The sequence below is a fragment of the Pongo pygmaeus genome, chromosome 13 (assembly GCF_028885625.2).
Source record: "Pongo pygmaeus isolate AG05252 chromosome 13, NHGRI_mPonPyg2-v2.0_pri, whole genome shotgun sequence".
Classification (NCBI taxonomy): domain Eukaryota; kingdom Metazoa; phylum Chordata; class Mammalia; order Primates; family Hominidae; genus Pongo; species Pongo pygmaeus.
Genome location: NC_072386.2, coordinates 21,499,228 through 21,524,248, shown reverse-complemented (window position 1 = coordinate 21,524,248; position 25,021 = coordinate 21,499,228). Strand labels below are relative to the sequence as shown.

The following is a 25,021-nucleotide window of genomic DNA, read 5'->3' as shown; positions in this document are numbered from 1 at the left end:
ATGGTGTTGTAAAGAAGCTATCAATATGGGAAAACGCACATAGTAAGTATATTGCTGAGAGGAAAAAAAGCAGGCTACAAAGGTGTATAATATAATCCCCTTTGTATAAAATATATATAAAATGTTGGAAAGCAAAACAATCAAAAGTTAACTCTGTGGCCGGGCACGGGAGCTCACACCTGTAATTCCAGCACTTTGGGAGGCAGAGGTGGGTGGATCGCCTGAGCCCAGGAGTTCGAGACTCCATCTCTCCAAAAAAAAAAAAAAAGAGTTAACTGTGGTTTTTATCTCTGGGTAATGGAATTGAAGATAATGTGTTTAACAAATGTGTATTAAGTACCTAATCTGTATCTGTGCCAGGCACTGGATCACTGAAGCTAAAGCGATGAATGGGACAAATAGGGTGATTTTAAAAATTCTCTTATACTTCTGCCTTTGCCAAGTTTTCTACATTAAGCATGCATTACTTTGTAGTTAGAAAAAAAAAGTTATTAAAAAAAACAAAATGTCAGAAACTTTAGGCTCCCTCCCTACTGTTTTGGACTCCTAGGAATCTGGGCCCCAAGCCAAGAAGCAGGGGATTGTCAGGGTTCTGAGGTCTCTACCACCTCCCCACCAGCTCTGACATTCTAAGAATTCTAAGAAAGGAATAATGCTGGGCTTAGACCAGGGAGGAATAACTTGAAGGGCTTGGATGAAGGAAGGGGAGAGTTTGGATCGGACTGTACGTTGGGCTTACATCCCAAGGAAACTGGTGGTGATACCAGATAGGTAGAGGACTGGTTACACTGTCTCAAGTGAATGTGGGACAGTCCACACACTAAGAGCTCGAACATGGAAGAGGACAGATACTCCCATGGTAATTGGTGTCACTGTGAGCCCAGGTGATGAGAGTAGACTACAACACCTGGGGTGCAGTTGGTGATGGGTATGTTTGTGAATGCTGCCAGTGTGTGTTAGTGCTTTGGGTGGGTGGAAGAGGGCTGGGGAATAGAGCCTCCTGTGAGCATCTGTTGGGGAATCATTCAACTCTAGAAGAGGAAGAGGGCAAAGCCGAGAAGACACACTGAAAACAGTTGGTGACAACTAATTCCCTGGGGACCGAGTCTCCCACAGAGCAAGTCAGGCACACCACACTCTACCTGGAACAGCTGCTAAACTCCGCTCCCACTGCCAAAGATAGGAGGGGCCGACAGGAGGAGGTTCGGAGGGTAGTCAATAAACCCTTTATTCTTTAATTATCCTCAAATTTTGCTTTCAATCCGATGGATGCTGGAGAAGCCCTAGGGATGCTTTGAACAACAATCATCAGTCATTCAACAAAATTAGGCTGGGCGTGGTGGCTCACGCCTGTAATCCCAGCACTTTGGGAGGCCAAGGCAGGCGGATCACCCGAGGTCGGGAGTTACAGTTACAATGGCTGTGTGCTTCTTTGTGTGTTGTCAGAGACCAGCCTGACCAATGTGGTGAAACCCCGTCTCTACTAAAAATACAAAATTAGCCGGGCATGGTGGCACATGCCTGTAATCCCAGCTACTTGGGAGGCTGAGGCTGGAGAATCGCTTGAACCCAGGAGGCAGAGGTTGCAGTGAGCCGAGATCGTGCCATTGCACTCCAGCCTGGGCAATAAGAGTGAAACTCTGTCTCAAAAAAAAAAATAAATAAATAAATGGCAATCATGTGCCAGGTCCTGTGCTAGGCATGAAGATGAAATGGCGGACAAGAGACATATGACCCCTGCCCACAGGGAGCTTACACTCCAGCATGGCAGATACAGTAAGGAGTCACCATAAAATGAGGAAACATTACAAGGGACATGTAGTCTTCTACACAAGCATGCAGTGAAGGGACTGATCCTAGTGTAGGAGTCAGGGAAGCTTCTCAAAGGAAGTGATATGTGAACTGATGGCCTGAAGGATGAATAAAACCTAGCTAGGCAGAGCTGGGTGCTGGCAGCAAGGGAAGTGGAAAAAAGAGTCAAACAGCATGGACAAAGGCTTGGACACACACATATGCAAGCATACGATGAATTTAAGGAATGGCTAGAAGTTCTGTAAGATGAGAACATAGACTGCAAGGGAAAGAGTGATGACAAAGGAGACCGGAGAGGTAGACAGAGGCCAAACTTAGAAGGAATTTATATCAGTAAAATTGTGATATAAGTAATAATAAATTCAAAGTGGCTAAATATTAAGATAATTTATTGGCTCATGCAACTGAAAAGTCCAGAAGCAGGTGGGCCCTAGTGTTGGCCTAATCCAGCAGCTCAATCATGTTACCAAGGACCTCTTTCCACCACTCCACGGTGCCTTCCATGGTTTCACCTTCATCTTAATGCTGGCTTCCATTGTGGGTACAAGATGGCTGCCCACAGTTACAATGGCTGTGTGCTTCTTTATGTGTTGTCTGCAGAGTTGGTTCCCTTAGCCATCAAATACTTCAGACAGAGCACTTCACTGATTGGACCTCCCTAGGTCACAAGCCCGCCATGGAAACCAGGGCAATGGCGGCCCGCTGAAGGCCATGTCAGGTACTGTGAACCTTATCCTAAAGGCAATGAGAAACCACTGAAAAGCCTTAAACAGGGAGTGAGATCATCAGATGTGCCATTTTAGAAACATCACTCTGGTTGGCTGGACTCAGCAAGACCCATCAGGAGGCAGTTGCAGTCATCCAGGTAAGAGGTGACGAAAGTGTGAGCCAAGATGAAAAATGTGGATGAAAAATTTAGAAGGTAGAATCTATAGGGCATGGTTATTGAATGCTAGGGTGAAGGAAAAGGTGAAAGTAGAGATGGTACCAGGTTTCTGGCTTCTAGGTGGAGGGTGGTGCTATTCACTGAAGGAGGATGAAAAGGAGATTTGTGGGGAAGACAAATTCAACCTGGGGCCTGTTAAACTTGAAATACTTGTGGGACATCCAAGTGGAGATGTCTTGGGTCTTGTCTATTAGGCAGATGGTTATGCGTCTGACATGGGGAGAGAGTCCAGCCTGGGAATACTTGGGTGTCATCAATTTATAGGAGCCATGGGAGTGGATGACACTGCCTTGCAAAGATAAGGAGCAGGATAAGGGCAAAAGCATGAGAGTCTTCAATACGAACTCATCCCTTCTCATCCTGTGCGTCCACATCAGTTCCACTGCACTGATGGTGGACTAAATGGTGGCCCCATAAAGACATGTCCATGTCCTAATCCCCAAGACCTGTATATGTGACCTTGTTGGGAAAAAGGGTCTTTGCAGACATAATTAGTTAAGGATCTTGCGATGAGATCATTCCGGATTATGTTGGTGGGCCCTAAATCCAATGACAAGTGTCTCAATGAGAGACACCCAGTGGAGACACAGGGGCAAGAGAAGGCCATGCGAAATTGGAGGCAGACATGGAGTAATGCAGCTACAAGTCAAGGAATGCCTGGAGCTGCCAGAAGCTAGAAGAGGCAAGGAAGGATTCTTCCCTAGAGCCTTCAGAGAGAGTCCAGTCCCGTCAAAACCTTGATTTCAGACTTCCGGCCTCCAGAACCGTGAGAAAATCCATTTCTCCTGTTTTAAGCCACCCAGTTGGTGGTACTTTGTTACAGCAGCCCTTGGAAATGAATATAGATGGGGAGGTAGCCAGAACTACAAGTCAGCCTCAAGGTTCTACAAGGAATTTGATCAGTCTTTGCCCCCAAGCTATGGCTTGGGAGAGGGAGCATTTTCCCTTCTATCCCACCAGTGAATAGTTTCCTCCTCTGCCATGCTGGGATAGGCAGAGACATGTTTTAGTAACATGACCACTCAGTATTTGAAAACACAACCCCTCATGAGCAAACACTTGGCCTATGATAACCACAGAGAGGTCCTGATCCAGGTGTGGGGTGCCCTGGTCAGTCAGTCCTGAGTATACTCTGTCCCAACCTGGGGAGACTCAGGAAACAATAACTCAAACCTGTTTGAGGGTTTGGCGGACTCCCAGCATGATCCAGGGTCAGAGTCCACATTCTCCACTCAGACCGGAGACGAGAGACACAGAGAAACACAGCCATAGGGAATCGCATTTGGAAAATGAGTGAGCTGTAACTGAGAGCTGGATTAGTCGTTACCACATTCTGTCTTGTATAGGCCCATTCAATTCAGATATTACCATGTACTTCCATGTGTCAGGGGCCAAGCAAGGTCCAAGCTAATGACAGAGCTGACCAAGACAATCAGCTGGCCATCCAGAGTGTACCCTGGACCACACTGCTATGGAGAGCTCTGAATTTGGCTCCAGAAATGGCACCCTAGAATCTTAGGCTGACTACATCTGAGGTTGACCATTTGGAGGACAGCTGTTATTCAGCCATATATATTTTGTTGTACAATATGACAGTCATCCGACAACACAGATGATTTGGAGTGCCACAAAAATGTGGTGTCGGGCCAGGCATGGTGGCTCACGCCTATAATCCCAACCCTTTTGGAGGCTGAGGTGGGAGGATCACTTGAGGTCAGAGGATCACTTGAGGTCAAGAGTTCAAGACCAACCTGGGCAATATAGCAAAACCCCATCTCTGCAAAACAAATAAAAAAATTAGCCAGGGGTGGTGGCTTGTGCCTGTGGTCCTAGCTACTCTGGAGCCTGAGGCGGGGGGATCACTTGAGCCTGGGAGGTTGAGCCTGCAGCGAGCTATGATGCCACTGTACTCCAGTCTGGGTGACAGAGTAAGACCTTGTCTGAAAAATAATAATAATGTACAAAGTTATGTCATGTTTATGGGATAGTTGTGGTTTGACATGCACAGGTCATTGACAATGAGCTCCTTGAGGGCAGAGAATATATCTTAGTCAATTTGGTATTTCTCAAGCACCTGGCAAGGTAATCTGCAAAAAGAAAATGCTCAATAATGGCTGTTGAATAAAAGACTGACTCAATCAAGTACCAGACCCTGCCCTTATGGAGCTGAAGGCCGTTAGAGCAGATAAAATGTCATAAATCACCCTTATATGAGTTAGATGGTGGACAAGGTTATTATTGAGGGCAGGCAAAGAACTGGATTGGCTCAAAGATGCCAGGGATCTTTTCCAGACTAGTGGTAGAGGGTTGGTTAAGGAGTTTCCTGAAGAAGGTGGCCTTTCATCTGAGTCTCGAAGAATAGAAGGGATTAGACAGGGAGGACAGTAAAATTTTTTTTTTTTTTTGAAACAGAGTCTCGCTTTGTTGCCCAGGCTGGAGTGCAGTGGCACGATCTCAGCTTACTACAAGCTTTGCCTCCCAGGTTCACGCCATTCTCCTGCCTCAGCCTCCCGAGTAGCTGGGACTACAGGCACCCACCATCACACCCGGCTAATTTTTTTTTTTTTTTTTTTTTTTGTATTTTCAGTAGAGACGGGGTTTCACTGTGTTAGCGAGGATTTTTGTTTGTTTTTTTTTGAGACAGAGTCTCACTCTGTCAACCAGGCTGGAGTGCAGTGGCGTGATCTCGGCTCACTGCAACCTCTGCCTCCCAGGTTCAAGTGATTCTCCTGCCTCAGCCTCCTGAGTAGCTGAGATTACAGGTGCCTGCCACCATGCCCAGCTAATTTTTGTATTTTTAGTAGAGACGGGGTTTCGCCATGTTGTTCAGGCTGGTCTCGAACTCCTGACCTCAGGTGATCTGCAGGCCTCGGCCTTCCAAAGTGCTGGTATTAGAGGCGTGAGCCACTGCACCCAGCCAGTAAAACTATTTGTAACACAGCAGCAAGTGCACAAGCACTGACCCATCAGAGTTGAAGGTGGCTGAGGCACTCAAGTGGGCTCCTGGGGACTCTGTTATGCCAGGCAATACCTCTTTAGATAAGGGATCAGGAGGTCTGGAGGGTCCCTAAGGAAGAACTAGGGTAGCAGGGGTACCCTGGAGCTAGGGGCCATGGCTATAAGCCAACAGGATTAGAAATATCTTAATATATTTAATTAACCTACACAACCATATTGGTGTGTGCCTACTGAATATTAGCCCTAGATGTGGACCTGAAATGGCCTTATTCTCTTGTAGTTTGTTTAAGCCAGTGGAGCCTTACTAGAATGTGAGCTACAAAACAGTAGAGCTATTATTCTCTATTCAATGCTGCATCTGTAGGGATTAGAACAGCACCTGGAGGACTGGAGGAGGCTTAATAAATTGTTAAAAGGGCAGATTAGCCAGGTGTGATGGCGCGTGCCTGTAGTCCCAGCTACTTGGGAGGCTGAGGCAGGAGGATCACTTGATCCCAGGATTTCTGGGCTGTAGTGTAGTATGCCAGTCAGGTGTCTGCACTAAGTTCTGCATCAACCTGGTTGCCTGAGGATGGTTGAACTGACCCAGGTGGAAATTGGAGCAGGTCAAAACTCAGTGCTGATCAGTAGCAGGGTTGCACCTGTAAATAGCCACTGCCCTCCAGCCTGGGCAACATAGTGAAAGCCCATCTCTAAAATAAATTTTAAAAATAATTAATTAGAAAAAAAACCAGCCTGTAATCCCAGCACTTTGGGAGGCCAAGGCGGGCAGATCACCTGAGGTCAGGAGTTCAAGACAAGCCTGGCCAACATGGCAAAACCCAATCTCTACCAAAAATACAAAAATTAGCTGGGCGTGGTGGCAGGTGCCTGTAGTCCCAGCTACTCAGGAGGCTGAGGAAAGAGAATCGCTTGAACCTGGGAGGTGGAGATTGCAGTGAGCCGAGATTGCGCCACTTCACTCCAGCCTGGGTAGCAGAGCGAGACTCGGTCTCAAAAAAAAAAAAAAAAAGAAAAAGAAAAAGAAAAGAAGAGAAAAGAAAAAAACTGGGAGGCCTAAGCCCATTCTTGGTGTCCTCACACTCTTCTACCCCATCTCCTTGCACCCAGTCTTCCCCTGCAATCTGTGCTCCATACTAGCCCTCAAGCCCTCAACATGACCTAGTATGAGAATTGGATTCTGTCACTCTCCTGCTCATAACATTTTATGCCTCCCCTTTGCCCAGAATATCATTCTCCCTATTGTTTTTACCAATGGAACTGGTATTTCTTCAAGGACATGATCAAATTTGCCTAGTTCTATATTATCTTCTAAAGCAGAATTCATCTCTCTTCCCTCAATATTATGATATTGACAGGGTTTGCCCTCACTCACTAGACTGCGAGCTGCTCAGGGCAGGTAGTGTTTTTGTTTGTTTGTTTGTTTTTTTTTTTTTTTTTTGAGACAGGGTCTTGCTCTGTCACCCAGGCCAGAGTGCAATGGTACAATCTCAGTTCACTGCAGCCTCAACCGCCTCGGCTCAAGCCATCATCCCATTTCAGCCTCCTGAGTAGCTGGGACTACAGGCACATGCCATTACACCTGGCTAATTTTTTGTATTTCTAGTAGAGACAGGGTTTGGCCATGTTGCCCGGGCTGGTCTCGAACTCCTGGACTCAAGCAATCCACCCACCTCAGCCTCCCGAAATGAGGGACCGTGTCTTATTCATTTCCATGTCCCTAGTCCATAGCCCAGTGCTGGACCTATGGTGGTACTAAATAAATATTTGTTGAATGCAATAGTAAATAGCATTTCAGGGAGCAAGAACTAGATTAACAAAGATGGTAAAAGGTTTGGAGAAAAAAACAATCGTTTAATTTGGCTAGAGTATGAGGGAGAGTAGTAGGAGACAAGATGGAAAGTCTCTTGGGCGAGGTTTTGAAGGAACTTGGAAGTCAGAAGTACACAATGTGCATATCGTGGCAGGCAGTGGGGAGCCAATGAAGGCTTTTGAGCAGGAGAGTAATGTGATGAAAAATAAATATAGGTTAAACCTATCAGAGCCCCTCTGACACATACACTTGCTTTTCATTCAAGTCCCACATACCCACTACTTAACTCACCCTCGGGCTCCCCTAGCAGCCTGCCCTACCCCTTTACCTGCTTCCTGGTAGAGTCAAGGATGTATACATGAGCTGCTTTCCCTCTCAGCCAGAGGACATGGGGGCCCCAGCTCCCCTGCCTTTCCCCTTCTGTGCCTGGAGCTGGGAAGCAGGCCAGGGTTAGCTGAGGCTGGCTGGCAAGCAGCTGGGTGGTGCCAGGGAGAGCCTGCATAGTGCCAGGTGGTGCCTTGGGTTCCAAGCTGAGTCCATGGCCCCGATAACCTTCTGCCTGTGCACACACCTGCCCCTCACTCCACCCCCATCCTGGCTTTGGTATGGGGGAGAGGGCACAGGGCCAGACAAACCTGTGAGACTTTGGCTCCATCTCTGCAAAAGGGCGCTCTGTGAGTCAGCCTGCTCCCCTCCAGGCTTGCTCCTCCCCCACCCAGCTCTTGTTTCCAATGCACGTACAGCCCGTACACACCGTGTGCTGGGACACCCCACAGTCAGCCGCATGGCTCCCCTGTGCCCCAGCCCCTGGCTCCCTCTGTTGAACCCAGCCCCTGCTCCAGGCCTCACTGTGCAACTGCTGCTGTCACTGCTGCTTCTGGTGCCTGCCCATCCCCAGAGGCTGCCCCGGATGCAGGAGGATTCCCCCCTGGGAGGAGGCTTTTCTGGGGAAGATGATCCACTGGGCAAGGAGGATCTGCCCAGTGAAGAGGATTCACCCAGAGAGGAGGATCCACCCAGAGAGGAGGATCCACCCGGAGAGGAGGATCTACCTGGAGAGGAGGATCTACTCGGAGAGGAGGATTTACCTGAAGTTAAGCCTAAATCAGAAGAAGAGGGCTCCCTGAAGTTAGAGGATCTACCTACTGTTGAGGCTCCTGGAGATCCTCAAGAACCCAAGAATAATGCCCACAGGGACAAAGAAGGTAAGTGGTCATCAGTCTCCAAATCCAGGTTCCAGGAGGTTCATGCTTCTCCTCCCATACCCTAGCCTAGGCTCTGGTCACTCAGGGAAGGAGGGGAGCCCGTACTCCCCACAGAAGCCCTTCCAGAGGTCCCATACCAATATCCCCACCCCACTCTCGGAGGTAGAAAGGGACAGATGTGGAGAGAAAATAAAAAGAGTGCAAAAGGAGAGAGGTGAGCTGGATGAGATGGGAGAGAAGGGGGAGGCTGGAGAAGAGAAAGGGATGAGAAGTGCAGATGAGAGAAAATGTGCAGACAGAGGAAAAAAAATAGGTGGAGAAGGAGAGTCAGAGAGTTTGAGGGGAAGAGAAAAGGAAAGCTTGGGAGGTGAAGTGGGTACCAGAGGACAAGCAAGAAGAGCTGATAGAAGTCATCTCATCTTAGGCTACAATGAGGAAATTGAGATCTAGGAAGAAGGGACACAGCAGGTAGAGAAACGTGGCGTCTTGACTCCCAAGCCAGGAATTTGGGGAAAGGGGTTGGAGACCATACAAGGCAGAGGGATGAGTGGGGAGAAGAAAGAAGGGAGAAAGGAAAGATGGTGTACTCACTCATTTGGGACTCAGGACTGAAGTGGCCACTCACTCTTTTTTTTTTTTTTTTTTTTTTGAGACGAACTTTCACTTTTGTTGCCCAGGCTGGAGTGCAATGGCGCGATCTCGGCTCACTGCAACCTCCACCTCCCAGGTTCAAGTGATTCTCCTGCCTCAGCCTCTAGCCATGTAGCTGGGATTACAGGCATGCACCATCACGCCCGGCTAATTTTTGTATTTTTAGTAGAGACGGGGTTTCGCCATGTTGGTCAGGCTGGTCTCGAACTCCTCATCTCAGGTGATCCACCCACCCTTGCCTCCCAAAGTGCTGGGATTACAGGCGTGAGTGAGCCACCGCGCCTGGCCTGAAACAGCCACTCACTTTTACAGACCCTAAGACAATAATTGCAAGCTGGTAGGATTGCTGTTTGGCCCACCCAGCTGCGGTGTTGAGTTTGGGTGCGGTCTCCTGTGCTTTGCACCTGGCCCGCTTAAGGCATTTGTTACCCGTAATGCTCCTGTAAGGCATCTGAGTTTGTGACATCGTTTTGGCCGCCAGGAAGGGATTAGGCTCTAAGCTTGAGCGGTTCATCCTTTTCATTTATACAGGGGATGACCAGAGTCATTGGCGCTATGGAGGTGAGACACCCACCCGCTGCACAGACCCAATCTGGGAACCCAGCTCTGTGGATCTCCCCTACAGCCGTCCCTGAACACTGGTCCCGGGCGTCCCACCCGCCGCCCGCCGTCCCACCCCCTCACCTTTTCTACCCAGGCTCCCTAAGTTCCTGACCTAGGCGTCAGACTTCCTCACTATACTCTCCCACCCCAGGCGACCCGCCCTGGCCCCAGGTGTCCCCAGCCTGCGCGGGCCGCTTCCAGTCCCCGGTGGATATCCGCCCCCAGCTCGCCGCCTTCTGCCTGGCCCTGCGCCCCCTGGAACTCCTGGGCTTCCAGCTCCCGCCGCTCCCAGAACTGCGCCTGCGCAACAATGGCCACAGTGGTGAGGGGGTCTCTCCGCCGAGACTTGGGGATGGGGCGGGGCGCAGTGAAGGGAACCGTGGCGGCAGTGTCTGCCCGGGGATTGGGCTGGCCCTCCCGGGCGGGGCCGGCTCACTTGCCAATCCCTACGCAGTGCAACTGACCCTGCCTCCTGGGCTAGAGATGGCTCTGGGTCCCGGGCAGGAGTACCGGGCTCTGCAGCTGCATCTGCACTGGGGGGCTGCAGGTCGTCCGGGCTCGGAGCACACTGTGGAAGGCCACCGTTTCCCTGCCGAGGTGAGCGCGGAGCTTGCCGAGAAGGGGCAAAGGAGCGGGGCGGGGCGGGGCCAGAGACGTGGCCCTCTCCTACCCTCGTGTTCTTTTCAGATCCACGTGGTTCACCTCAGCACCGCCTTTGCCAGAGTTGAGGAGGCCTTGGGGCGCCCCGGAGGCCTGGCCGTGTTGGCCGCCTTTCTGGAGGTACCAGATCCTGGACACCCCCTACTCCCCGCTTTCCCATCCCATGCTCCTCCCGGACTCTATCGTGGAGCCAGAGACCCCATCCCAGCATGCTCACCCTGGCCCCTGGCTGACAAACTCATTCACGCACTGTTTGTTCATTTAACACCCACTGTGAACCAGGCACCAGCCCCCAACAAGGATTCTGAAGCTGTAGGTCCTTGCCTCTAAGGAGCCCACAGCCAGTGGTGGAGGCTGACATGACAGACACATAGGAAGGACATAGTAAAAATGGTGGTCACAGAGGAGGTTACACTTAAAGCCTTCACTGGTAGAAAAGAAAAGGAAGTGTTCATTGCAGAGGGAACAGAATGTGCAAAGACTCAGAATATGGCCTATTTAGGGAATGGCACCTGTAGTGCATTAGACATCAGGGAGAGTAATTTCTTTAATACTCCAATGACCCATCATTTCCCCTTTGTGAAATGCAGTGTTTAGTGACCTCTTTGGACCCATAATAATCAAGGCTACATACACTATGATTAGAGGAGGCCAGTAAAGGGAAGGGATGGTGAGATGCCTGCTAGGTTCACTCACTCACTGATTTTTTTTTTTTTTTTTTTTTTTTTTTTTTTGGACAGAGTCTCTCTCTGTCGCCCAGGCTGGAGTGCAGTGGTGTGATCTTGGGTCACTGCAACTTCCGCCTCCCGGGTTCAAGGGATTCTCCTGCCTCAGCCTCCTGAGTAGCTGGGGTTACAGGTGTGTGCCACCATGCCCAGCTAATTTTTTTGTATTTTTAGTAGACAGGGTTTCACCATGTTGGTCAGGCTGGTCTCAAACTCCTGGCCTCAAGTGATCCGCCTGCCTCAGCCTACCAAAGTGCTAGGATTACAAGTGTGAGCCACCATGGCCAGCCACAGTCACTGATTCTTTAACGCCAGCCACACGGCACAAAGTTCAGAGAAATGCCTCCGACATAGCATGTCAATATGTTCATACTCTTAGGTTCATAATGTTCTTAACATTAGGTTCATAAGCAAAATAAGAAGAATAATAAATAAAAGAAGTGGCATGTCAGGACCTCACCTGAAAAGCCAAACACAGAATCATGAAGGTGAATGCAGAGGTGACACCAACACAAAGGTGTATATATGGTTTCCCGTGGGGAGTATGTACGGGGGCAACAGTGAGTGAGACTGCAAATGTTAGAAGGGCCCAGGTCACTGAGAGCCTAGTATCCTAGTAAAGTGGGCTCTCTCCCTCTCTCTCCAGCTTGTCATTGAAAACCAGTCCACCAAGCTTATTGGTTCGCACAGAAAGAGTACATAGAGTTTGAATAATAATACATAGGATTTTAAGAGGAAGACCCTGTCTCTAAAACAACAACAACAACAACAACAAAAAAAAACAACCACCATTATAATTTTATGTTCCCTCAGCATTCTCAGAGCTGAGGAGTGGGAGAGGACTATGGGAACCCCCTCATGTTCCGGCCTTCAGCCATGGCCCTGGATACATGCACTCATCTGTCTTACAATGTCATCCCCCAGGAGGGCCCAGAAGAAAACAGTGCCTATGAGCAGTTGCTGTCTCACTTGGAAGAAATCGCTGAGGAAGGTCAGTTTGTTGGTCTGGCCACTAATCTCTGTGGCCTAGTTCATAAAGAATCACGCTTGGGAGCTTCAGGTCTGAGGCTGGAGATGGGTTCCCTCCAGTGCAGGAGGAATTGAAGCATGAGCCAGCGCTCATCTTGATGATAACCATGAAGCTGACAGACGCAGTTACCCGCAAACAGCTGCCTACAGATTGAAAACCAAGCAAAAACCGCCAGGCACGGTGGCTCACGCCTGTAATCCCAGCACTTTGGGAGGCCGAGGCGGGTGGATCACGACGTCAAGAGATCGAGACCATCCTGGCCAACATAGTGAAACCCCATCTCTACTAAAAATACAAAAAAATAGCCGGGCGTGGTGGCGGGTGCCTGTAGTCCCAGCTACTCGGGAGGCTGAGGCAGGAGAATGGCGTGAACCCAGGAGGCAGAAGTTGCCGTGAGCCAAGATCGTGCCACTGCACTCCAGCCTGGGCAACAGAGCGAGACTCCATCTCAAAAAAAAAAAAAAAAAAGAAAACCAAGCAAAAACCAAAATGAGACAAAAAAACAAGATCAAAAAATGGTGTTTGGAATTGTCAAGGTCAAGTCTGGAGAGCTAAACTTTTTCTGAGAACTGTTTATTTTTAATAAGCAAATATTTTAACTTTGTAAATACTTTTGTTGGAAATTGCTCTCTTCTTAGTCACTCTTGGGTCATTTTAAATCTCACTTACTCTACTAGACCTTTTAGGTTTCTGCTAGACTAGGTAGAACTCTGCCTTTGCATTTCTTGTGTCTGTTTTGTATAATTATCAATATTCATATTTATTTACAAGTTATTCAGATCATTTTTTCTTTTCTTTTTTCTTTCTTTTTTTTTTTTTTTTTTTGCATTTTTAATAGAGACAGGGTTTCACCATATTGGCCAGGCTGGTCTCAAACTCCTGACCTTGTGATCCACCAGCCTCGGCCTCCCAAAGTGCTGGGATTCATTTTTTCTTTTTAATTTGCTCTGGGCTTAAACTTGTGGCCCAGCACTTTATGATGGTACACAGAGTTAAGAGTGTAGACTCAGATGGTCCTTCTTCTTTCCTTCTCTTCCTTCTTCCCTTCCCTCCCACTTTCCCTTCTCTCCTTCCTTTCTTTCTCCCTTTCTTGCTTCCTCAGGCATCTTCCAGTTGCCCCAAAGCCCTGTACTTTTTTTTGAGTTACGTCTTATGGGAAGGGCCTGCACTTAGTGAAGAAGTGGTCTCAGAGTTGAGTTACCTTGGCTTCTGGGAGGTGAAACTGTATCCCTATACCCTGAAGCTTTAAGGGGGTGCAGTGTAGGTAAGACCCCAACATAGGTCCTCTTCACAGGCTCAGAGACTCAGGTCCCAGGATTGGACATATCTGCACTCCTGCCCTCTGACCTCAGCCGCTACTTCCGATATGAGGGGTCTCTGACTACACCGCCCTGTGCCCAGGGTGTCATCTGGACTGTGTTTAACCAGACAGTGATGCTGAGTGCTAAGCAGGTGGGCCTGGGGTGTGTGTGGACACAGTGGGTGCGGGGGAAAGAGGATGTAAGATGAGATGAGAAAGAGGAGAAGAAAGAAATCAAGGCTGGGCTCTGTGGCTCACGCCTATAATCCCAGCACGTTGGGAGGCTGAGGTGGGAGAATGGTTTGAGCCCAGGAGTTCAAGACAAGGCGGGGCAACATAGTGTGACCCCATCTTTACCAAAAAAACCCCAACAAAACCAAAAATAGCCAGGCATGGTGGTGTGTGCGCCTAGTCCCAGCTACTCAAGGAGGCTGAGGTGGGAAGATCGCTTGAGTCCAGGAGTTTGAGGCTGCAGTGAACTATGATCCCACCACTGCCTACCATCTTTAGGATACATTAATTTATTTATAAAATAAATCAGGAGGCCGGGTGGGGAATACAGGAGATGGAGGGTGGAGCCCTGAGGTGCTGGTTGTGAGCTGGCCTGGGACCCTTGTTTCCTGTCATGCCATGAACCCACCCACACTGTCTACTGACCTCCTTAGCTCCACACCCTCTCTGACACCCTGTGGGGACCTGGTGACTCTCGGCTACAGCTGAACTTCCGAGCGACGCAGCCTTTGAATGGGCGAGTGATTGAGGCCTCCTTCTCTGCTGGAGTGGACAGCAGTCCTCGGGCTGCTGAGCCAGGTACAGCTTTGTCTGGTTTCCCCCCAGCCAGTAGTCCCTTATCCTCCCATGTGTGTGCCAGTGTCTGTCATTGGTGGTCACAGCCCGCCTCTCACATCTCCTTTTTCTCTCCAGTCCAGCTGAATTCCTGCCTGGCTGCTGGTGAGTCTACCCCTCCTCTTGGTCCTGATGCCAGGAGACTCCTCAGCACCATTCAGCCCCAGGGCTGCTCAGGACCGCCTCTGCTCCCTCTCTTTTTCTGCAGAACAGACCCCAACCCCAATATTAGAGAGGCAGATCATGGTGGGGATTCCCCCATTGTCCTCAGGGGCTAGTTGATTAGAATGAAGCTTGAGAAATCTCCTAGCATCCCTCTCGCAAAACAATCCCCCCTCCTTCTTTTTAAAGATAGGGTCTCACTCTGTTGCCCAGGCTGGGGTGTTGTGGCACGATCATAGCTCACTGCAGCCTCGAACTTCTAGGCTCAGGCAATCCTTTCACCTTAGCCTCTCAAAGCACTGGGACTGTAGGCATGAGCCACTGTGCCTGGCCCCAAACAGCCCTTTTACTTGGCTTTTAGGAAGCAAAAACGGTGCTTATCTTACCCCTTCTCGTGTATCCACCCTCATCCCTTGGCTGGCCTCTTCTGGAGACTGAGGCACTGGGGGCTGCCTGAGAACTTGGGGCAGGGGTGGTGGAGTGCACTGAGGCAGGTGTTGAGGAACTCTGCAGACCCCTCTTCCTCCCCAAAGCAGCCCTCTCTGCTCTCCATCCCAGGTGACATCCTAGCCCTGGTTTTTGGCCTCCTTTTTGCTATCACCAGCGTCGCCTTCCTTGTGCAGATGAGAAGGCAGCACAGGTATTACACTGAGCCTTTCCTCAGGCACAACCTTCCCCAACCCCGTGTGGAGTCACTTCATGCCAAGTGCATGCAAATGAGCTGCTCCTGGGCCAGTTTTCTGATTAGCCTTCCCTGTTGTGTACACACAGAAGGGCAACCAAAGGGGGTGTGAGCTACCGCCCAGCAGAGGTAGCCGAGACTGGAGCCTAGAGGCTGGATCTTAGAGAATGTGAGAAGCCAGCCAGAGGCATCTGAGGGGGAGCCGGTAACTGTTCTGTCCTGCTCATTATGCCACTTCCTTTTAACTGCCAAGTAATTTTTTTAAATAAATATTTATAATAAAATATGTGTTAGTCACCTTTGTTCCCCAATCAGAAGGATGGTATTTGAATTTCCTATTACTGTTATTAGCACGAATTTAGTGGTAATGCATTTATTCTCTTACAGTTCGGAGGTCAGCAGTCAGATGTCAGTAGGGCCTGTTCCTCCTTCCACACATCACTCCAATCTCTTGCTCCCATTGTCACAACTCCTACCTCCACATTTGACCTCCTTGTCTCCTCAAGAACCCTTGGGATTACACTGGGCCTAACTAGATAACCAAGGATAATCATCCCATCTCAAAATCTTAATCACCAAGTTTCTTCCCATGTAAGATAAGAACATGGACATCTTTGGAGAAGGGGAATTATTCTGCCTACCACAGATGATATCAGGAAGAGGACAGAAATGACTGATACTGTTGGGATGGCTGTGTGTGTGTATGTGTTTGTGTGTGTGTGCAGTGTATGTGTTGAGGGGTAGGGCAGACAGCAGCCCTAGGCTTAACATCACACTGAGTCTTTTGGGTTTTCACCCTGCTCAAGGAAAATGTGTCACTTCTTGCAGTTTTTGCTTCAGGATGTGCTGTCTGGCCCAGCTGGCTGCTGGAACAGGGCGGTGCTGTGGATGGCAGCTCCTCTGCCTGTAGGGCACAAGGCCCACGATGTCCCCCAGTCCTGTCAGACTTCCTGCTTCACACAGCCTGTTCACAGCCCCTCCTCAATGAGCCCAGGCCCTCCATCCCAGTTTCCCCTGAAAAGGAAGTTCCAATGCAGAGCAAGGACCCAGGCCCTGCTCATTCAGGGGTCCTTCAAGCTCCATTGCCAACACCAAAGAAAGGATTAAAGGGCCTTGAGAGGCTGGTAACATCAGTTTTATTGGGTTGGGGTGGCAACCATAGCCTGGCTGGGGGCGGGGCCGGCCCTCACAGGTTGTTGAGTTCCAGCAGGGTCTGGTCCAAGGTCTGGTGAATCTCGACGTTCTCCTCCTTGGCACTGGCCAAGGTCTCTGTGAGGGAAGCAGCAGGTGAGGGAGAAGGGAGACACAAGGGGGAGATGTGGGGAGGCAGGGCCAGGGGAAGGTGACATATAGACATGGAGTGGGTCAGGAGACACAAGAAGACACATGCATTCAGGCACCTCAGGGCCCCATGGCAGGGACAAACAGATGGACTGACCAGGATGAGGGGAACAGGACGGACGTGGATGCCTCACTCAAGGCCTTGGGGTCATGGAGGTGGGGTGGGGAGGCCTGAGTCATAAACTACTTTATCCGCTTCTTTAGAAGGTTTAAGAAAGTTGGAGACAGAAGGTAAGACAAAGACTGCGCCAGGAAAGGAAGGGCCAGACAGACAGACTTGAGGTAGAAAACAGACCTGCCGCTGCAGTGAAAGCCCCATGTTGCTGATATCCAACATTTTTCCAAGCTCCATTCCAGACCTTTTGCAACCTTCTTGCCCCTGTCCTGCACCTCACCACCCTACTTCCTTTCCAGTCACTCTGTTTGATCCTGGAACCCCAGCTAAGTGCTCTGAGGTCAGTGATTGGCACCAGAGGGGGTCACGGTTTGATGGGGCCACACGTGCCCACATGCAGCGGTGAGTCAGAGAGCGACAGCCAGGGAGTGCCCGTGCAGAGGGGTTTCAGCGTGGGCCATGGTGTTTTGTGGGTGGGCTCAGTGCAGGGGCTGGGGGTGTCAGTAAGAGCCAGGGTGTCAGGAGTGAACCAGTGCTCCGTGGTGGCGATAGAGGTGCTCTCTGGAGGGCAGGAAAACAGCATGCAGACCAAGTTCAAGTCCAGAGTTTATTAAGCAGCAAAGAGGGGTGGAAGGGGATAGGTAAAGGATGAAGCCAGTGCCAGAGTGGGTGGTGGGCATGATGGGGGCTCTCCCTAGGCTGCTCCCAGCCTGGCTGTGCAATGTTGGCAATTTCTGCTCCTCCTGCCTGCTCCCCTCCCCATAGAGAGAATGGAAAGGAGAGGAGAGAAGACAGCTGAGGTGGCCACGCTGGCGTGGGGCTCAGAGGGAGGTGATGTCATTGAGTGCGTTGTCCAGTTCCTCACTAATGGCCTTGTACTTCATCTTCTGGGCATAGACTTCATCTGGGGGGGTCCAGGGAGGGGACCAGGTGGGAGTGTGGGAAAGGGAGTGGAGGGAAAGAGGAAAGGAAGGAGAGAGGGCAATGGAAAGAAAAACAGAATCAGAGGTGCACAAAGACAGAGTGAGAGAGGGAGGCCAGGGAACAGGCTGGATGGCTGTCAGGAACTCCTTCTCCCCATCTCTACCCCATCTCTTTTCTGTTCTTCTCTGTACCCCAAATTGGCTCTACCCGCAGGAGCTCCTGCCTCTCCAGGGAGCTGTGGGTACAGTGCTCTCGACAAGCAGGAGTGCTCGCTTAGGGGGGAGAGGGAGGGTGCTGGAGCCAGAAAGGGCAAATCTCCTAAAGCTGGAGGTAAAATTGGAGCTTGCCTGAGAAGGCTGGAAGCGAGAGAAGTGGGAAAGTGAAAGGGTTATCACAGAATAAAAAGGAAAGGCAACTTCAGCCACAACACCATTAACAATAGAAATAGCCACAGACTCACAAATATCTGGATGTTTGCTGTTGTCAAATCTAGCTTAAAATAGTGTTTTCTATTAGTGCTGTCACGCAGACCTAGATGTTCAGTCCAACAGCTCTCTAGTTAATAAGCCAGTCTCTGCACTAGAACTCTACTGCGTTACACTCGGGGACGGAATTGTCTATATGGGTGCCACTCAGAGTGTGGCATGAGGACCAGCAGCATTGGCAGTAGCAGAGAACTAGCTAGAAATGTAAATCCTCCAGCCCAAAGTCAGCAATCTCTTTGGGGCAGAGTCAAGGAATCTGTTTTTAAAACTCTCCCAGTGATTCTCATGCATGCTGAAGTTTGAGAAGCACTGGAGTTGTTGCACCGTGGGCAGCTACAATTACTTGAATTGTAGACATGGCCCACAGAGTTGGGGAGTTGGTAGGGTCCTAGGTGGCCCAACCCTAGTTTATTGGTGGCAAATAAAATGGGATGAGAAGGTACAGGACAGACTGATAATCACGGCAGGTGTGGACCTACTTATAAAGGCTTCTTTTACCTTCTAGGTCATCGATGGTTTTCTCCAACTTTGCCACAGACCTCTCGGCAAACTCTGCTCGGGTCTCAGCCTGGGGGTAAGGGCAGGATGGGAGAAATGGCAAAGAATTAGGCCCTCCCACAGACCACTGCCTAAGTCAAGCTTCTTGCCCATCCCAACCCTCAAGTGTCCTGCCAAAGGCCATCTCTGGCAAGGATTAGGGTGGCTTGAGGGGAGACTGGGAACTGGAAGAGGACTCTCACCTCCTTCAGCTTCTCCTCCAACAGTTTGATCTCCTCTTCATATTTATCTTCTTTGGTGGAATACTTTTGGGGACACACACACGCCATCAGTACAGCGCTACCACAGATCCTTCATTTCTCCATTGTACCCCGTAGGCTCCTGGCCATCTTGCCTCCATTGAACACCCAGCCCCTCCCTGCCTTGGGCCCCTCACCTCCCTCCCCTGTGGGACCCCATCCTCACTGCCCCTCTGCTCCCCTCTACCTTGTCCGCCTGGGCCTCCAGGGATTTCAAGTTGTTGGTAACAATTTTCAGCTCCTCCTCTAGGTCCCCACATTTACTGCAGGGGGTGTGTGGCGGGGGGGGGGCAGGGTGTGAGGGCACAGCGAAGCCAGACAGTGGAGATGGCACAGCGGGGGATGGGTGGAGGAGAGAAGAGAAGAGCAAAGTTGTGAGAGTGACAGCAGGCAGGGCTCAGAAGCCCCAGGCCCTTCCTGATCCCCAGCAGCTGAGAAAGAGCAGCCTGTGGTGCTGAGATGGAGGGAAGGTGAGCTGAGAGAAGGCGCCATTGCCCAGAAAGGTTCAGAGGGGTCACTACCTCCTCCTCTGAGGCCATCAGGGACTTGAGGGCCTGGTCCATGGTTCGAAGTTCCTCCTCCAGCTGTCTGGCTCGGCTGGGGGCAGCGGGCAGGGGTCAGAGGACAGGGCCTGTCCCTACAGCCCCAAGCCTAGGACACTACCTTCCCACTGTGTGGAAGGCCCCAGGGCCAATGGGCTCACTTGCCACCCCCGGGTATCTTTACCTCTCGGCCACCTCAGCTCTCTCCTCCGAGCGCTCCAGCTCTCCTTCCAGGATCACCAGCTTCCTGGCCACCTGGGCGGAGTGAGAAAGAGAGGGCAGATCAGTGGAGAAAGACTGGGCATGTTGCAGGCTGGGCAGCAAGCAGGCAGAGGGGCAAGGCTGTCACCTCTTCATATTTGCGGTCTGAATCCTCAGCGATGTGCTTGGCCTCCTTCAGCTGCATCTCCTGCAGTTCCATCTTCTCCTCATCCTTCATGGCCCGGTTTTCGATGACCTTCATTCCTCTGAAAAGCAGGGGGAGGGTGAGCGTGGGGTCAGGACCAGCAGACAGGCTCCCTTCTCCCTCCCAGACCATCCTCCTGGAGGCCCCTGACCACCTCTCGCTCTCATCAGCCGCCTTCTCGGCCTCCTCCAGCTTCTGCAGGGCTGTAGCCAGGCGCTCCTGGGCCCGGTCCAGCTCCTCCTCAACCAGCTGAATGCGGCGGTTCAGGGAGGCCACATCTGCCTCAGCCTGTGGGTCAGAGGTCAGGGGTCAAAAAGGCATTGTTAGCCTTGGATAAGGATCAGAGAGGCTCCAGAGGATGGCAAGATTCTTCTCAGAAAGAACTGAGGCTTCCTGGTTTCTAGACATTCTACGTAGTAATTTTTCCCCAACCAATCATCTTCTGCCCAGACTGTGCTCCAGTAAAAAATGTGCATTCAGGCCGGGCATGGTGGCTCACACCTGTAATCCCTGCACTCTGGGAGGCCGATGTGGGTGGATCACCTGAGGTCAGGAGTTTGAGAGCAGCCTGGCCAACATGGTGAAACTCTGTCTCTATTAAAAATAAAAAATTAGCCAGGCATGGTGGTGTGCACCTGTAATCCCAGCTACTTGGGAGGCTGAGGCACAAGAATCACTTGAACCCAGGAGGCAGAGGTTGCAGTGAGCCGAGGTCGCGCCACTGCATTCTAGCCTGGGTAAAAAGAACGAAACTCCATCTCAAAAAAACAAAAAAATACATGCATTCCTTGCTTGACAAGCTCTGCTCCCCTGCTGCAGGGCCTCTCCTGCACTGTGCACAGTTAGTCTCCCAAAGGTCACCTGCACACAAGTCCTCCTGTTCCCTGTGAGAGCACTTCAAGTGCTGGGGCCAGGTCTGATGCAGCTCTGATTCCTACACAGCAAAGCCTGGCCCAGGTAAGGGGATGGGGGAAGAATCAGGCCAACTAGATGTCACTACTGCTAAGAATAGCCCGTCACAGAATCAAGCTCAGTGATACTGGGCATGGTGGTGCATGCCTGTCATCCCAGCTACTCTGGAGGCTAAGGCGGGAGTTCAGCTTGACCCTAGGAGCCCTGCCTGGGAAACATAGCAAGATCCCATCTCAAAAAAAAAAAAAAAAAAAAAAAAAGAATCAAGCTCAGTGATGTCATCTGTCATCAGCTGTAAGGCAGACTCCCAGCAAGAAGCCCAGGAGGCAGGCCTATAAGGAATACCCATGGCTGTAGCAAGGGGCTCCCTGCCAAGGCCAGCAGAGAGCTGGGGGCAATGCAGGGGCAGTGTGAGGGATATCTACTCAGCCCCTGGGCTTGCAGTAGGAGGCAAAACCATGGAGGTTTTGGCAAAAATCCATAAAGACTGGTCAAACACTGAGAAAAAGGGCAGAGCAAGGCGAGTGCCAGTAAAGGAAAATGAGAGGAGCAGGGCAGCCTGGTGTTAAGAGCATCGGCTCTGAGTCAGATTGTCTTTGAGCCACGGCTCAGCCACTCAACACTTGTGTAACTGTGGGCAACTTATTTAGCCTCTCTAAGCCTCAGTTTCCTCCTTCACAAGTTGGAGTTAACAATAACAGTTCCTCCTTCTTAAGGCTGTTCTGAGATAATCCAGTGCTTTTAATACTCAGTTAATCAACAGGACCTTCAGTGAGGCTCATAAAACTAAACAGGTTCTCTTACCCCATGCTAGATCCACTGAATTGGGATGTGTAGGGCGGGGGCTTGGGAATCTTCTCTTTTTTTTTTTAAAGCCCCAGAGTGATTCTGATGATAAGCCAAGTTTGGGAAATCGTAAAATAACATGCAGAAAGCACTGAGTACATTGCCTGCACAGGGTCCACATTCCATAAATATTAGGTTATCCCCTTTCTCTGTCAAAAACAAGGACACAGAGACCCTGAGATTTCAGAGTGGAGAGGAGAGAGGACCTGTGTAGGGAAAGGAGGTGGGGGGAGGGGCTGGGGGCAGCACTTGGACAGAGCATAGGAAGCAGGTCCTTGGTAGGACTGCAGGGCAGGGGAAACAGCACCATATATAGAAAGTAGATGGTAGCTTGTCTTCCAGGTGCTGAAGGCACCTGGAGTTTGGCCACCTAGAGTGACAACAGCCCATCATGGGCACAGGGCCAGATGACTCAGTGTGGAAGGATTCTGGGGACAGCATTGGGGGTTGGGAAGAATCACTGTGGGGGACATTGGAGGACTACCCTTGAGAGAGGTGAGACTGTAAAAAAAAAATTCTTCATGATGGTGGGGTGACAAAAGACTCTGGAAAGTTTGGGAAGTCCTGGGGTCGTCATCATGGGACTGATATGTGCCATTTCCTGCCTCTCAAGCTCTTCTCAGTTACGGGGGCGGCTCTCTAACCACAGGACAGGCACTACTGTCCCCATTAGAAATATGGGAAGCAAGAGAGAGGGAGAAACTGAGGCACCATGTAAGTTGAGTGCGGTGTTCAAGGTCACCAGTAAGCTTGGGCAGTCTTTCCTATCTGCTCCTGGTGCTGCAGCTCTGCCTCCCCAGCTCTGTCCCTGTCCCCCCTGCCCCTCCAGCCCCAACCAGCTCCTTGGGTTTCCAATCCTGCCTCCAGCTGCACTGGGCCTTGGTTATTTATAGAGTGTCAGATGCCCAGGGTCGTCTGTGCTAGCAGCTGCAGGTCAGCTCCCTCCCAAGTGCCAGGACTGGTGGAGAACCAAAACTGGAGGCTGGAGGTCACAGAAGCCCAACCCTGGGGGGCTGGGAACATGAGCAGTCGACACAAACAGCAATGTCATCTCTGATGTTCAGACCATGCTTTATGCTAATCTAACCATAGGTTCATCTTAAAACAATCCTGGGAGGAAGGAAGATGGGGAAACTGAGGCAGAGAATGGGGAAACTACCACCATACCAAAGCCATATGGCCATTGTCCCACCTTAAGGTGGGGGTTGGGAATGGCAGGAAGTGAAGTCTGGTTGGGGTTGTGGGGTTTGCAGAGAAATCTCAGGGTAAATGACCTGCCAAGGTAGCTGCTTTGGCATTTGTGGCCCTGTCCCTCTGCCCTGTGGCCTGGCGTGGTCTCCAGGCTGACAGCTTAATGAGGGTAAATGAGGAGCCATTAGAACCTGAGCTGGGGCCCCAGGGCACAGCAGGGCTGCTGAAGCCAGAGGTCAAGGCCAGGGAATTTCTAATAGCCCCTTAGGGTTGTAACTCAAGTGGGGCCTCATCTCTGGATCCCCCTCCCTCCTCCTGCCTGCTAGTACCTCATACCCACATCCCCCCACCCCCAAACGGCTGCAGTCTCCTCTCCAATTTCAGCTGGAGGATTAATTGAGGTAGATGGTAAATTCTTATATCTTCCACCCCCACAATGACTCACTGCTTGATCACTGTACATTCTAAAAGCTGGAACCAAACAGAATTACAGGGCTAAGTCCTCTGGGGGAAGTGGTAGGTGGTTTTGATTTATCCACTGTCTTGGATTACTTGTGTAAGTTTACCCTAGCCCTGGTTACTGAGATGAAACCATTTCTGTCCTGGTGCTGGGGACATAAGGGGATAAGGTGCCCCAATCCCCTTATTCCCATACCCAGGGGGCCCCTTCCCAGTGCCATAACTCCTCCCATCGTCCCTCAAGTCCACACTCACATCAGTGGCCTTCTTCTCGGCCTGCTCCAGTTTCTCCTGGGCCTCCTTCACGGATTCAGAATACTTTTCCACCTCATCCTCTGTCCCCTTCAGCTTCTTCTGGAGGGCCTGCTGCTCCTCCTCCAGCTGGGACAGAGGGTACTTGGTCAGCCAGGCTGGGAGGGGGCCCAGGCCCAGAATGGAGACGCGGTGTGTGTAGGGGTGCTACTAAGATTTGGAGGCTACTAGGATGGAAGCGGAATAACAGAAGTGGGACAGTACAGTCAAGGGTGCTGGTGAGACCTGTTGGGGGTACAGAGAAAACTTCAAGCCCCAAGGAGCAGGACCAACCGCGCTCTGCAAGGGCAGGAGTGGAAACCAGGGGCCTGGGGCTTCCCCAGGCTATTGTAGGGGAGATAAGCGGCTCTGGCGAAGGCCCTGAGGGTACTGTGAAGGCCCAGCCCCCACCTTGGGTGGGAGAGAGCCTTGGCGGGCAGGCCCGCGGCTGGGGGACCCATGGCAGCGGCCCACCCTTGCCCTCGGCGCGGGGAGAGCAGGCTGCACTGGGCCCGGCCCTAACCTGCTTGCAGCGGTCCTCAGCTTGCTTCTTGTCGGCTTCGGCCTGCTCGGCGCGGTCGATGGCGTTCTCCTTGTCCAGCTTCAGCATCTGCATCTTCTTCTTGATGGCGTCCATGGCTGCGGTGGGGGGTGCGCCGGCCGGCAGGCGATGAGGACCGGACGGACTGGGCTGGCTGAGCGGACTGGGTGCACCGGTGGCAGGCGAGGAGGACGGAGCGGGACTGGGACGTCCCGGCCGCGCGGGCGCCTAAAAGGCGGGGAGGGACCGGGCGGGGCCGGCAACCAGGACCCTCCCCCACCTCGGCCCAAACCTTGTAGGGGCAGAAGCACGGCCCGGCCGGGGGGTGCGGCCGCCCCCTTCGCCCACCCACTGGGGACCGCCTCCCTTGGGGTCCCGCCCCCATTCCCGTATTCCCTGCCAGCCGTCGGAGGAAAAAGTGGCCGACGGTCGGCTGGAAAAACCCCGGCACTGCGAAGGGGAGGGGACCCTTGGGCTGGGGGCTCCGTGCTTCCTCTGAGTGACAGCCGGACCCAGTGGCAGCTGCGGCTGGGGCCCCAGGGGCTATTTCGGGGCGTGAGCTCACGGCAGCTGCCCGGGCGCAGGGACCGGCGTGCCCCACCTCAGCTGCAGCAACCGCTACACTTAATTTAGAAGTTTCCTGCAAATCCCCCCGGATTAAATGTCTCTTGGGAGGCGGAGCTCCTCGGCAGTTTGAGTGCCTCAGTTTACCCTGAGTCCCTCTAGGTTTGCGTTATCGACGTGGTGGTAGCGGAGTCTCATCGGGAGCTTGGGGAAA

At 51.4% G+C, this 25,021-nt stretch overlaps 2 protein-coding genes across 6 annotated transcripts; one reads left to right on the top strand and one right to left on the bottom strand.

Annotated features, from left to right (window-relative positions):
- The first annotated feature begins 8,281 nt into the window (after positions 1–8,281).
- On the top strand, positions 8,282–15,677 carry CA9 (carbonic anhydrase 9). The gene is made up of 11 exons (XM_054501843.1): positions 8,282–8,734; positions 9,917–9,946; positions 10,140–10,310; positions 10,443–10,585; positions 10,676–10,768; positions 12,298–12,364; positions 13,698–13,855; positions 14,369–14,513; positions 14,628–14,654; positions 15,270–15,351; positions 15,483–15,677. The coding sequence occupies exons 1-11, from the start codon at positions 8,314–8,316 to the stop codon at positions 15,541–15,543; spliced, it is 1,398 nt and encodes a 465-aa protein (XP_054357818.1). The 5' UTR covers positions 8,282–8,313; the 3' UTR covers positions 15,544–15,677.
- Positions 15,678–16,512: 835 nt separating this feature from the next.
- TPM2 (tropomyosin 2) lies at positions 16,513–25,021 on the bottom strand. Of its 5 annotated transcripts, none has more exons than XM_054501904.2 (9): positions 24,226–25,021; positions 23,667–23,792; positions 20,158–20,291; positions 19,947–20,064; positions 19,782–19,852; positions 19,577–19,652; positions 18,999–19,061; positions 18,757–18,826; positions 16,513–16,662 (listed from the first exon to the last, which is right to left on the bottom strand). In XM_054501904.2, the coding sequence occupies exons 1-9, from the start codon at positions 24,337–24,339 to the stop codon at positions 16,580–16,582; spliced, it is 855 nt and encodes a 284-aa protein (XP_054357879.1). In that variant the 5' UTR covers positions 24,340–25,021; the 3' UTR covers positions 16,513–16,579. The 5 variants fall into 5 exon arrangements, with proteins under 5 accessions (XP_054357879.1, XP_054357877.1, XP_054357878.1 ...); XM_054501902.2 differs by having other exon boundaries at positions 16,513–17,753; positions 24,226–24,361; XM_054501903.2 differs by lacking the exon at positions 19,577–19,652 and adding an exon at positions 19,243–19,318 and having other exon boundaries at positions 16,513–17,753; positions 24,226–24,361.